This window comes from Nestor notabilis, unplaced genomic scaffold (assembly GCF_000696875.1).
Source record: "Nestor notabilis isolate BGI_N333 unplaced genomic scaffold, ASM69687v1 scaffold17215, whole genome shotgun sequence".
NCBI lineage: Eukaryota > Metazoa > Chordata > Aves > Psittaciformes > Psittacidae > Nestor > Nestor notabilis.
Genome location: NW_009929967.1, coordinates 1 through 12439, shown reverse-complemented (window position 1 = coordinate 12439; position 12439 = coordinate 1). Strand labels below are relative to the sequence as shown.

The 12439-nt window shown below is 42.6% G+C and overlaps 1 protein-coding gene across 1 annotated transcript in view; it reads right to left on the bottom strand.

The window, feature by feature from the left end:
• PCF11 (PCF11 cleavage and polyadenylation factor subunit) overlaps window positions 1–8337 on the bottom strand; it is a 16036-nt gene extending 7699 nt beyond the window's left edge. The window contains exons 1-7 of the mRNA XM_010015227.1: window positions 8216–8337; window positions 5662–5850; window positions 5067–5258; window positions 3144–4249; window positions 2689–2878; window positions 1936–2581; window positions 389–1848 (exon numbers count right to left, since the gene is read on the bottom strand). Of these exons, the coding sequence (XP_010013529.1) occupies window positions 389–1848; window positions 1936–2581; window positions 2689–2878; window positions 3144–4249; window positions 5067–5258; window positions 5662–5850; window positions 8216–8314 (3882 nt within the window). The 5' untranslated portion in view covers window positions 8315–8337. The remainder of the gene's footprint in view (window positions 1–388; window positions 1849–1935; window positions 2582–2688; window positions 2879–3143; window positions 4250–5066; window positions 5259–5661; window positions 5851–8215) is intronic.
• Window positions 8338–12439: the final 4102 nt, after the last annotated feature.

Here is a 12439-nt window from a genome sequence, read left to right as displayed (position 1 = left end):
CAAACCAATCTACAAACGTAATGTGATCTTTTAATGCTTCATACAGAATTCACTTTTGGGCATGCATAAGAAGACAACACAAGCTTCTAATTGCCTCATTTTTCCATTTAAAAATACTAATTTCACTGTCGTATTCTGAGCTACGAAGTGATTGTAAAGATCCACTATTTGCCGTCATTCTTAAAAAGAGATTCCTCAAAAACAGCACTGCATGTCCTCGGTAAGTTATCTAGAACCTACTGAAGCAGGACGACTTTTTTAGCTTGAAGCTGGCTCCCAGTCTGCCAGCTCTTTAGAAAAACCTTCAGTTTTTAGAGAAAGAAAAACCTGCTAATTCCCTACACAAGAATACTCTGCAAGCAAACTGCTTACCACCATCAGCTCTCACCTGGCTACTTCCCATTGGCATGTTATTGAAGTTTCCATACTGAGGACCTTGAAGCCCTTTTTCTTCAAAGTAATGCCCAGCTGCTCGCAGTGGGAAGTTCTGTGCTCCAGGCCCAGCTGGCCCATTGAAATTTGGTCCAGGCGAACCATCAAACAGATCAGCTCTCTGGAACTGCATCCCATGAGATGGTCCATTGTAGCCCTGGCCGGGATGGTCAACAAATGGACCACCTTGTCCATATGGTGACAGTTCTAGTCTTGAGGCAGGATGGTTAGCTACATTTTCGAAGCGTGCACCTTGAAGGCCAAGTGGCAAGTCAAACCTAGAGGCTGGCTGGTGAGGTCCATCAAATCTTTGAGGTATGGCTGTATCAAAACGTGGTTGTGCCTGTTGGCCAGGAGCCCTTTCGAATCTTGGACCAGGTGTTCCATGGATTCCATCAAATCTTTGTAACAGAGACAGTTGTCCAGGCTGACCATCAAATCCAGCTGCGTGACAACCATCAAACCTTGGGCCGGCCCGACCCAAAGGACCATCAAATCTAAGTCCACCAGCTCCCTGGTGTATTGGTCCATCAATCAACCGAGGACCTACACCTGGTCCTTCCAATCTGAGCCCACCACCTGATGGTCCATGTGGCCCCTCAAATCTGAGCCCACCACCTGATGGTCCATGGGGCCCCATGGGCCCCTCAAATCTGAGGCCACCTCCAGGTTGACCATGGGGCCCCAATGGCTGTAAATGTGGCCCCTCAAACCTGAGGCCACCCCCTGGTTGACCATGAGGCCCCAAGGGCTGACCATGGGGTCCCTCAAACCTGAGACCACCCCCTGGTTGACCTCGAGGCCCCATAGGTTGACCATGAGGTCCCTCAAACCTGAGACCACCTGAAGGCTGACCACGGGGACCCTCAAACCTGAGGCCAACTCCGGGTCCTTCAAATCTAGGACCACCTGCAGGCCCCTCGAAGCGCAACGGCCCACCTATCTGCCCAAGAGGGCCTTCAAACCTCAGTGGACCTCCTCCACCACCCTGCCCTGGGGGTCCTTCAAACCTCAGGGCCCCTGCCAGCTGCCCTGGTGGCCCATCAAATCTTAGGGCTCCAGCTCCCCCTGCTCCTGCCAGCGGTCCATCAAACTGAGATGCACTTGCTCCCACCAAAGGCCCCTCAAATCTCATAGCAGCCTGTCCAGGTGGCCCATCGATTCTGGAGCTTGACCCAGCAGCAGGAGCATCACCAAAAGGGCTTCCTTGTCCATCTACCCCAACCCTTGCAGCAGCCTGTCTAGGCGAGCCATCAAATAGAGATCTCTCCTCCATCAGTGCACTTATCCTCTGCTTTGCTTCAATGCCTCCAAATCTTGATCCTGGACTTTCTGGAAACGGTGCTTTCTCTGGATCTTCATACCTAGTTCTTTTGAAACGTTCACTGAACGGGGACCGTGGTTCCTCTCGAACACCTGAAAAAAACAGAGCAAACCAGGTTAAGTAATTGGCAAAACGTTAGTGAGAGTTTGAGAGATGTAACACAAAGGAAAAGCACGTACCAGCTTGCCCAAGAAGTTGTCTTTCCTCACGATTTTCAAACCTGCAGATTGCATCACCATCTATTTTCTGGAACTCTGTGGATGTGCTTTTCCCCTGTTGCCTCAGAGCATCTCTGAATTCCTCTGATTCTCCCCAGCTGTCGTAAGGATCAAAGTTCTTGGAACCTCTTGCTCCCTTGGTAGCATTTTGTTCCTCAAGTCTTCGTCGACCCTCAAGCGGTGAGAGGTTATCAGCAAAAGGTCTGTTAGTGCCACTTACAGGAGAGTGTCTCCTCGCTCTCTCCCCAAATGGCTCTTTCCTATCAAACTGTACTCCACGCTTGGCTTTTGCTTGCTCACACTCTATTCCAGAAAGCAATGCATCAGGTATATGATAATCCAGAATATCATCAGGATCCAACAGATCAAGCCTGGACAACGAATGCTGAACTTGTGTTCTTTTTAGTTTAGCTTTATGTTCGTAATATGTTAACTCTGCATCTGACAGAAGAGGTTTCTTCTTCAAACCACATTTTTCCTCTGTAGGGCTATCCCAGACATTACATCTGTGCTTTCCTTCCTGATACTGGAACAGCTGTCGGATCTGATGAGCCACCATGAGGAACTCATCCTGTGTTATTTCACCTGATGTCAAGCGTTCATTGGCCTAGAATATAAAGTTAAAAGTTTAGACTTCCAAAAGGCAAAGCAAACTATACCCAGGATACTTCTTTGAAGACTTACAAATCTTCTATGAAGATCTATGATTATTACCTTCTTAAGTAATTCTCTCTTGCTTGCAGATGTCAATTCTTTGGGGATCTGTAAATTGGCATCCACACTTAACCGGTGCTGCTGCTTTGGTGCTCGGGGTGACAGAATTCCTTTGCCAGCAGGCCAGTTTTCCCGGTGTCTTTGGTGAGGGGATTTACCAAGTGCTTGGTGCTCTTCACTCTGCTGTGTGCTGAAAGCAAGAATACATTTAAAATACAGATTACTTCATTACCGCAGGACATGACTGTTACATCCCCGTTAGAACTGATGACAGCAAAACAACACTACCACCTCAGAACCGAGCAGACACCAGTTCCATATTTCACCAGTAGAAACACATTACACTTATCCACTTTAACCATCTGAACATTGCCTCCCAAAGGTGACTACACGGAAGTCAGCAGTGGAATTTCCACTGACTTCCAAGAGAAGTTGTTTTAAAGATAGTAACTTACTTTTTATTTTCTTCCCAACCAGATTTCCACCTCTTGCCTGATTTGGATCCTTGCCAGTTCTCTGCATTCTCCTTTGGATCAGGAGAAGCTTTAGTAGAATGCTGGCTTGCTGTTTCTTGGGGCCTGTCTTCTTGGGCTTTTTTCACTCTCCTCGGATCTCGCACCTCTTGTTTAGCATTCCTCTTAGTGGAGTTTCTTTCCTCTCTTGCTGCTTGCGTGCTTTCTTCAGTGTGAGACTGCTTAGGGCCTATCTGACGGATCTTTCCAATTTTTGGAGTTGATGAAGTGGGAGATAAACTCCGGAGTCTTCTTTTGGGTGACCTCCTCTCCCGTCTTTTTGGGGAATGTGTAGATGGCGACCGTGCCTTAGGAGAGCGCGATCGTGATCGTTTCCTATTACTTGATCTCCCTTGTTTCCCACCCTGTTTCTCTGCCTCCTCTGTACTTGTGTCTTGTTTCTGAACAGCACCATTGATGACTTTATTTCTGCTGCCTGCTGGTCTGTGTTCACCTGTCTTATGTTCCTCTTTTTCTTTCTTCTCTGTATTCCTCCTCTTTTCCTTCACCTCCTCCTCTTTGCCCTCTTTATCTTGAAGATGTCTTTTCAGTCTTGGATCCCGCTTACTAATATCAGGGATTTTTGTGCTTTCACTTTCCTGGCTTTTAGTATCTTTAGTACTGGGCTGCTTATTTTTCAAAGGGGATGGTGATTTAGATTTTGCTTCTGACTGGTCAAGTTCTTTCTTCTGTGTTTTTTCACTTGCTTTCGATTTCTCTTGCTTTGTTGAGTTCTGTTTTTCAGACTGGGTTGTTTTGCTTGTCTTGGTATCAGACTGACTGGTTGTGCTCGGTGGAAACTCTTTCCTATGAGACTGATCTTTACCATGAGACGAATGTTGACTCATCCTATTAAGCCGAGGGTCCCTGTTTGCTATTTTGACATCATGAAGTGGAGGACTTGGGGATGGCTTGTTTTTTTCAGATTGCACAGCAGTCTGATGAGGTGCTTTCACTGTCATGTGAGGTGTGGAAGACATGTGTTGCTTAGAAGGTGCTGGAACTGAAGCTACAGACGATGATCCTTGCTGAACGCTAAGAGATACAGCCTGAAACAGGGAAAAAAACCTACATTAATCTGCATGACACAACTACCTCGAGATGTTCATGTTCTACCTCGAAACCAAAACTAGAAATAGAAATGTCTTGAAAATTATGAGTCAGCCATTTAACTGAAAATGACCCACTGTTAACTGCAAGTCTGAAAACAACGCAGAGCCATTACAAAAGATGGAACTCAAATCTCATGTAAAACCAGGACTAACAAAGTCAATACTGCAAAATCTGCAGCTTGGGCACATGCTCTCCGTACAGTGTTAGTTTTTCTATATATTCCATATGCTCAAGGCGACAAAGCTGCCAAGCAGCTGATATAATGTTCAGATTTCTATGCCTCAAAGATGCTTTATTTTGGTATCATCAACTGTCAACGCAGCAAGCCTTTCAGTTACCAGTGTATAACAACACAGCTTTACAAACCAACCTGACCTAATGAGGAAACTGACTTTGCTTCCAACAATCAGGCTTCCCCATTCTGTAAGAGCAAACGTACTTGAAAAAGCCTGGCTTAATATGAGCCACAAGAAGAGGTGGAAGGTGAGGATCAGAGGCAGGCATCATTTTGGAGAGACGTTAAAAAACAAAACACCAAGAATTTCACCCTTTTTTTAACCTCTGAGTGTAATTCTTAAGGTTTTTAGGTAACAAGTACTGTCCAGGAAGCCCAGATCAACTTGCACTGCTCTAGTCCTAAACCAGCTACACTCACCCAAGGAGAAAGTACTGCTGTAGTTATCAGCACCCCTAAGCACTGCCCAGGAGTAAGTGAGACCCAACTGCACAAGTTTCACCAACTCTCCTACTCACCAACTGTGCTTTCGTCTGTTCCAGCTCCAGCTCTAATTTCTTTTGTTGAAGTTCCAACAACTGCTTTTGCTTTGCAAGCAATTGCTGCCTTATTAGCTGCTCCTGTGTCAAATTCTTTTGTATTTCAGGAACAGCAGGAGGAGTAGAGGCACCAGAAGTGACAGCAGAGGTAGGTGCAGCAGATTCCTCTGGCTAGAAACACAATAAACAAAAGTTACATTTAAAATCCTGGTGGCATCAAACAGCTCCATCTCCTTTAACTGCTGCCATGATCTAGTACTGGCGCTTAGGTTTGTACAGCAGTTAGAAATGGCATTTTTAATGCAAAATGTACTTAAAACAATATAAACCTTTTGCCCCACTGTCATCTCCTGCTGTGACAAGCCTACCATTGATTATAAATTCATCACGTTCCAAAATCAGGAGTAGTTTTGAACTAAGACAAACCAAACCCAGCAAATACTCTCAATTCAGAAATGCCTCTTACCTGGCAACAAAAGTTACTTCATTGATAATAAATTGTCAAAAAGCAGCAAACAAACAATGAAAATGACACGTTTTACCATCTGTTCATACAGGAGGAGTAAGAACTTACCGATTTATTTAAAAACTTAGGATTCACATGGATGCTAGAAGTATTCACATTTGGGGGCAGAGGTTTAATTGGCCAAGCAGGATCTAATGAGTTGACTCTGACATCAAGTGCATATAGTTTCTTCAAAGGAAAAATATCATCCCATGTGGAGCGTAATTTAAATAAACTTTTCCTAGTATTCTCATCCACCTAAAACAATAAAACAATTCTATGGCTTGTTAAGTTAATATAAAACAATTTCTTAAACTTTTCTGTAGAACTTATTTCATTCATTTCCTAGTTCTAGCAACAGTTTGCTGGTTTAAATACAGAATTATAGCAGTGCAGATCATACATCTATACCAATGGAATCAGTAACAGAAGCTCAAATGTGGGATTGTTGTTTCAAGGCCATGGGAAGGTTTTATTGTGTATTACCATTCTCTGAGAATTTTCTTTCAACTTTTCCATTACCAAAATTCTCATTTTACTTGCCCAATTTCTGTGGAAAAAATACAGTAATAAAAATATTGAAAGGCAACAGCCTCTGAGACAATACATTGTTCAAGTGTTTGTGCTGAATGGATTATAACAATGACAAACAGATCAGGAAACCACAAGCTTTGTGCACAGAAAAGGTGTTTTGCTTAGCTCGTCAGCCACTGAAGGATTTTCTTCCCAACAAATGCCACAAAAGGGCTATTTTAAGTCAATTGTATTTCAGTTCAGCTGCAAAATTAGACCCGCCTGTGAGCCACAGATCAAGAGGACCTGTGGGACCAGTGCCTGTTTTCTCTCTTCACAAACAACGTGTTTGGATTATCTCCTGACAGCTAAGTTGGAAACTTGCAGTAAAGCAAAATTTAATTAATCTCATAACTTGAGTAGTTCAATGAACAATAAATGAAAAATATTTGAGGACAAACACATGCAGCTGTTCTAATGTCAATGTCCCAATTCGAGCATTAAGTATTGACTGTGTAGGTTGGTTTTGCTGCAGGGTAATTTTTAGTATGTTACAGCAAGACCCAGTGGGAAGCTGAGAGGTTCTTCCAAGGAGGAGTAGGAACTTCAACAAAAGCAATCCCTAGTTGGCTACTTGGGGGGTGCCCCTATAAAATTTTCAACGAGAGGGTATGAAGTTCTCTGCAAAAGGTGCAGAAAAGACTGAGCAAAAGTTTCTGCCTTCATCAAGTGCCTAAAGGTACCTCAGTGATCACTGACTGGTAAAACAGAACTTGTAACAATGTCACTGCTGGAATTCTACTTGCATCTTTTTAACACGACTGGTTAAGCTATTAGGAGTGACTACACAATTCATTAATACACATGAAGTGAATAGTTCTAGTTAGCTTAGCAGTTAACCTATACAACTCTGAAAATTAGTTATTATCCAGAGCATCAGCTGCAACATTAAATGCAACTCAGTAAAAAACCACCCCAAAATAGTCACAACTTAATACTGAAAGAACAAGTAAGTATCAACTCAGTAAAAAACCACCCCAAAATAGTCACAACTTAATACTGAAAGAACAAGTATCAACTCAGTAAAAAACCACCCCAAAATAGTCACCACTTAATACTGAAAGAACAAGTAAGTATCTACCTATCTACTCTACACACAGGCATTTAAGAGTTCTGTGGTCGTGATTACCATCTAGTCCTTATTTCATCATGCATATCACATCTGAAAACCATATACAAAGCGTAGTGGGATCTCAGATCCTCACTGATACGTAGTGACAGGCAAATACACAAACATCTCATTCGTATGAGATGCGACTCTCTTAAATCACACAGGAAACCACAGAAGCTAACCCTTCATTTCTGATCCAACTTAAACCCATTCAAGTCCAGCCTTCCAAAAACTGGACTTCCATTTGCCTTTCTTACTGGGGAATACGCAGAATTACTTCCTGGGTTTAAAGATCAAGAGCAAAAATTAAAAGATATGGCAACAGTTCTCAATGTTAAATGAAATTAAACCGTATTTGTCACGTAAAATAATAGCAATGCTTTCTAACACCCCTTCCCCCTAGCATTTTTCTTTTTTCCCTTCAAATCACAGACCAGCAGGAAAGAATTAGGCATCGGTGCTGTTCACTCTTCGCAGTTTAGCACTCATTTTGCACATCATGAATTAAGCAAACCAGACAAATCTAACTACAGGAGAGAGCAGCTCTGGGGAAATCCGCCAGAAACGGATTCTCAGTCTATTCTTTGCATAAAGACTATTTACGGTCCTAACACTAAACCAACAATTCATAATTAATTGGTCTATACATGACAAAAGGTCCATCCAGGTGAACAAAATCCTATTAGTAAAATCTTGCCTGGATATAGGAAAGTTACAGATGGTTGTGAACCAAACTAAGAAAGACTTTGCGTCTTTCAGCTAACGCGTAACTTACATGGTTGATATTCCGCAGTATAGACACAGTACTGAGGTGGACAAAACCCAACCAATGTCTATGGTTCAGCACCCAAGAAAACCCAAAACTGAAAGCATGTATTTATTTTACCAGGAACACATTTTTTTTCTTAGAATACAGAACTTTTCTGAAAGTATATATACCTTTTCAAATACACAAATAAATGTTGCAACTAGGTTTTTAGTAAATGCAGTAAGATACTCTCTTCCGACATTCTTGACAATGGAATCCATAAGGTACATAACTGGAAGCTTCTCTGATGCAGGAGCCTGGAGTAATAAGAAGAAACTGAGAAGTTTAGTACAACAAAAACATACATTAAGCTTTTTAAATAAAGGGATAACCAATCCCAGAAATACAGACCTCTCTTTTTGGTTGCCACTATAAACACCAAGGGAATTGGCTTGGGATTTTTTTTCTGTTTATATAAAAAACTTACTCTGGAAAATCAATAACTCAGTTCAAAGTATACCGCGGTGGGTCTACCACACAAAAAAGGAACACCTCGGGTTATTCTGTCTGTGTACCAAAGCTTGGGAAAAGGCAAAAAGAAAAAGCAAAAAAAAAAAAAAAAAGAAGAAAAAAAGAAGCCCCCAAGACAGTATTGCTGCTAGTGTACTGATGGAACCTTTGAAAACCTGCTTGAGAAAGTAGTTTTAAGTAAGCAGGAGTCAATCGGTAGCACTTCAAGGAATGTCTAAAAAAGTTTCTGATTCAAACCTCCTGAATGCTGGGGTTTTTCTGGGTTTCATAGAACACAAATCAGACTTCTGGCAAACAGCCCAAATCAGGGAACTTCTGTAGCTGTTGAGTATCAGTCATTTCATAAACCACACGTAGAACAGGTTGCAGTTATCGCAGCGTAATCCACACGGCTGGAGCGAGTCCCGTTCTCTGCAGGCACTTGCACACAGCGACAGTTCAGTTTTCAGAGTGCATGCAAAAACACACAGTCACAAGGTTCAAAATCCAGAGGGAACTCAAGTATCTGGTTAACTGGGTAAAGGCACAGCCTCAGGAACTGCAACCAGGATTTTCACAGAAGGGAGTCTTCATGGACACATCTTTGTCACAACAGGAGGCTTGGGGTTTGTTGTTTGGGTTTAGTTGTCTGTTTAATATCCGGTTTCAAAACTTGTGCATAAGTTTGTGCAACAAAGGTGTGGTGACACTGGACCACTACAGCAACTTCTAATGTACACAAAGCACTACCAGCCCGATCGAGGTGATTTTAATGCCCACCACTGGCTTTCACAAAGCAGAAGGCACAGGAAAGTTCCAGAACACGTCAGCAAATACAGACTTGTGGAAGAGAACACGAAAGACAACACCACAAGCTGTGTGTTGACCGTGATCCCGTTAGAAGAGCATCCGCTTGTAATACTTTTAAGTCCCATTCACCATGCGGTAAGATCAGGGTAAGACCACAGTAACTCCACTCACTGCTCATTTTAAACAGGACAGGCTACTGGGTTCATTTATGACACCGTATGTCGTAGCCCCTTGTCCAGACAAGTGTGTGGAAGTGTTCTTGCTTTACAATTTTAGGTTTAATTCCCCTTTAAGGTGGTTCACAGAAGGGCACCAAGTCAACAATACTTTTATATGGGTAAATCACAATGTTTCCTCATCCTTAAATGTGTATTTATTTACCATGACCTGAAACTTAACATTGAAGAGGGCAGAATTCCTTGTTAGTTGGGGACAGGGTGGGGAGTGTCACTGCCTTTAAGCACGCCGAAAAAAGTCAGAACAGGCAGGTGCTGTATTTTGTCCATAAAAAGACAGGAAAATGCAGTAAAGTTAACCAAATTAAGTTAAATGCAGCACACTAAAAGCCTATCTTACACTAGAACGTAGTCTATTTCTAAACAAGCTAATATGCAACAGTGTTAGAATAAAGGCATCTCTCTAGTCTCAGGGATCTAAACCCGTGGGTCTACAACTACTTAATATTAAACTGTCTGTGGAATACTGGTTTTCCCTTTCGAGCAGTCTGCACAGTGGCACATGAAGAACACTAAGTTCTGAAAGTCTGCCTTTAGAAAAAAAAATGAGAGTGCACCATTTCTGACTTTTAAAGGAAACAAAGAGCTGCCTCAGAAGTGCCTATGCCCAAGAGCTGCTAACACAGTGTGTTAGACTCTTCTTCCACCTCACCGATGTACGGGAGTATCTTGCTGTGTGTAGCCAAGCACCAAGTTTGAGACGCTGGGGAATCATTTAGTAGCAAAAGCAAAGTAACATTTAACGGTCACTTTCATTACGCATCTGACTCTGAGAAGTCATCACACACGGAAGCACCTCGTAAGGAAGCCTACCCCGAACTATGGCACAGATTAGCAGCTTAGTAGCGTACCCTGCTTCAAAGATAAGCTTTCAGGTGTCGCGTTTTAAGAACCATGACTTAAATACGGTCGGAATATTTAAGTCTTCCCTTCTGGAAATGTTTATTAGGTATCTAGCGCATATTCCAGTAACCACTCAAAGGAACCCCAGGCTGGAATGGGTTTTGTTTTCAGGCGGTCTATACAATACCCCCTACCAAGAAAGATGCCCACATAGCAAGAAAGATGCCCGCTAACCGAAAGGCAGGGAGGCGCCGCATCACCACCAGAACACAGACCACCACTAACTCTGAGCTCAGCAGCATTCAAGACTTCGTTACAAAATTCCCACTGTTCCTTCAAATAATGTCGGAAAGCTATTGTTGGAAATGTGTGGCTCTTTTTTATTAGTTTCCTAAAAGATTTCAAGATTTCTGGCAATCGACCCCCAAGTCACAAACTTGTGCCAAAATTGGTTTTATAAAAAAAAACAAAACAACCCTTGTATACAAAATGGGTCTTGGAAACAAACTCTGCACTATACAGTGGTAAATAAAAAGACAAATACATATTTCACACTTTTTATTTACAAATTTTATCATACCAGTCACACATTTCAGAACCATTTATTCAGTTGTAAAGCAGACCACTCGAGTTTTACACTAAACAAACTGTCTCCAAGGCAACACTTCTTAAAAGTGGCTTAGTAAAGGAGATCGCTTTCCCAGAAACAACTAAAAACTCGCCTTTGATAAACCACAGTCACAAACAGTAACTAGGCAAAACTAACCATTGATACAGGAGTTTAGACATCTTAAAAAAAAAAAAGAGGAAAAAAAAATAGAAATCACACTTCAGGGCAGGTTCTAAATGACCCAGAAATGAAGAAGAAAAAAAAATTTGACAGCATTATTTATCACAAATCATTTTATACACATCCACTGCCCTTTAGGAGATATAATGGTGAGATCTATTCAATTATTAGGTCACCTCCCCAAGGAATGGCAAAACTCAGCCACTGGCAGCATTTAAAACTAGACTGGAAGAGGTCTGTGGAACACTAAAAAGCCAGCCTGCATTGATAGAAAGATAAGAGTAACTTCTTTAAGAGATCCTTCCCTCCCCATCATTAGATAGTACAATTCTCACCATTATAAACCACGATTTCAAGCCAAAGGAAAAAAAAGCCTTTGAACACGTGAGATCAGAGGGAGCAAGGGAAACCACGGGGGAGGGATGACTGGCACGAATGGGGGGAGGGGGGGAATTGAAAGAAGAACCCTTTTCTTACAAAATGCTGCTGTTAAAAAGGTGCTGTAAACCCCCATCCATGTGCTGTGGCTGACTGATGTCAGCAACTGCCTGGGTGTGGCTCAGAGGGAGCCTCCGCTTTCCTTTCTTTTTATATCATGTGCCTTTCAGGCGCCATGTTAAGATCCTACAGGCTGCTGCAGCTTCTACTGTCGGGGAGAATCTCTTCTTCCCCATCCTCGACCAATACACTTCTCTAACCAAAACAAACACGCACACAAACACTAGCGTTAACCGGGGCACAGAGCACCTGAAATCCAAACAGATTACCCCAAAACCCACAGAATTTTCTCTAATCAGGCAGAGCAAAATAACCTCCCCCCGTCCCCATTACCACCACACACTCCTCTCTATCCGGAGCAGATGATCACCTTTCACCCACAAACTTTTCTGTAAGATAAGGGTGCCCACCCCCCCAAAATTAGTATCTCACTGGGAAAATTGCCTTATCTTAAGTGATACTTATAAGTCATTATATTTAGCCCTTCAGAAAGGGACAACCTGAGTGCTATGAACTTAACCTCAATTCCTTTAAACTACACCCCCCGAAACCACCATCAACAACAACAACAAAGTGAAAAATTAAACCACCTTCCACAAAAACCTCCCAATCGGCACCTCTCTAACGATCGCGACATGTCGAAATAGCACTAAGTTCAAGGGTTCGGACACCAGACTAACTGCACGCTGGCTCCGTGCAGGGGGAAAACCCAGCTACAAGGGCGAGGT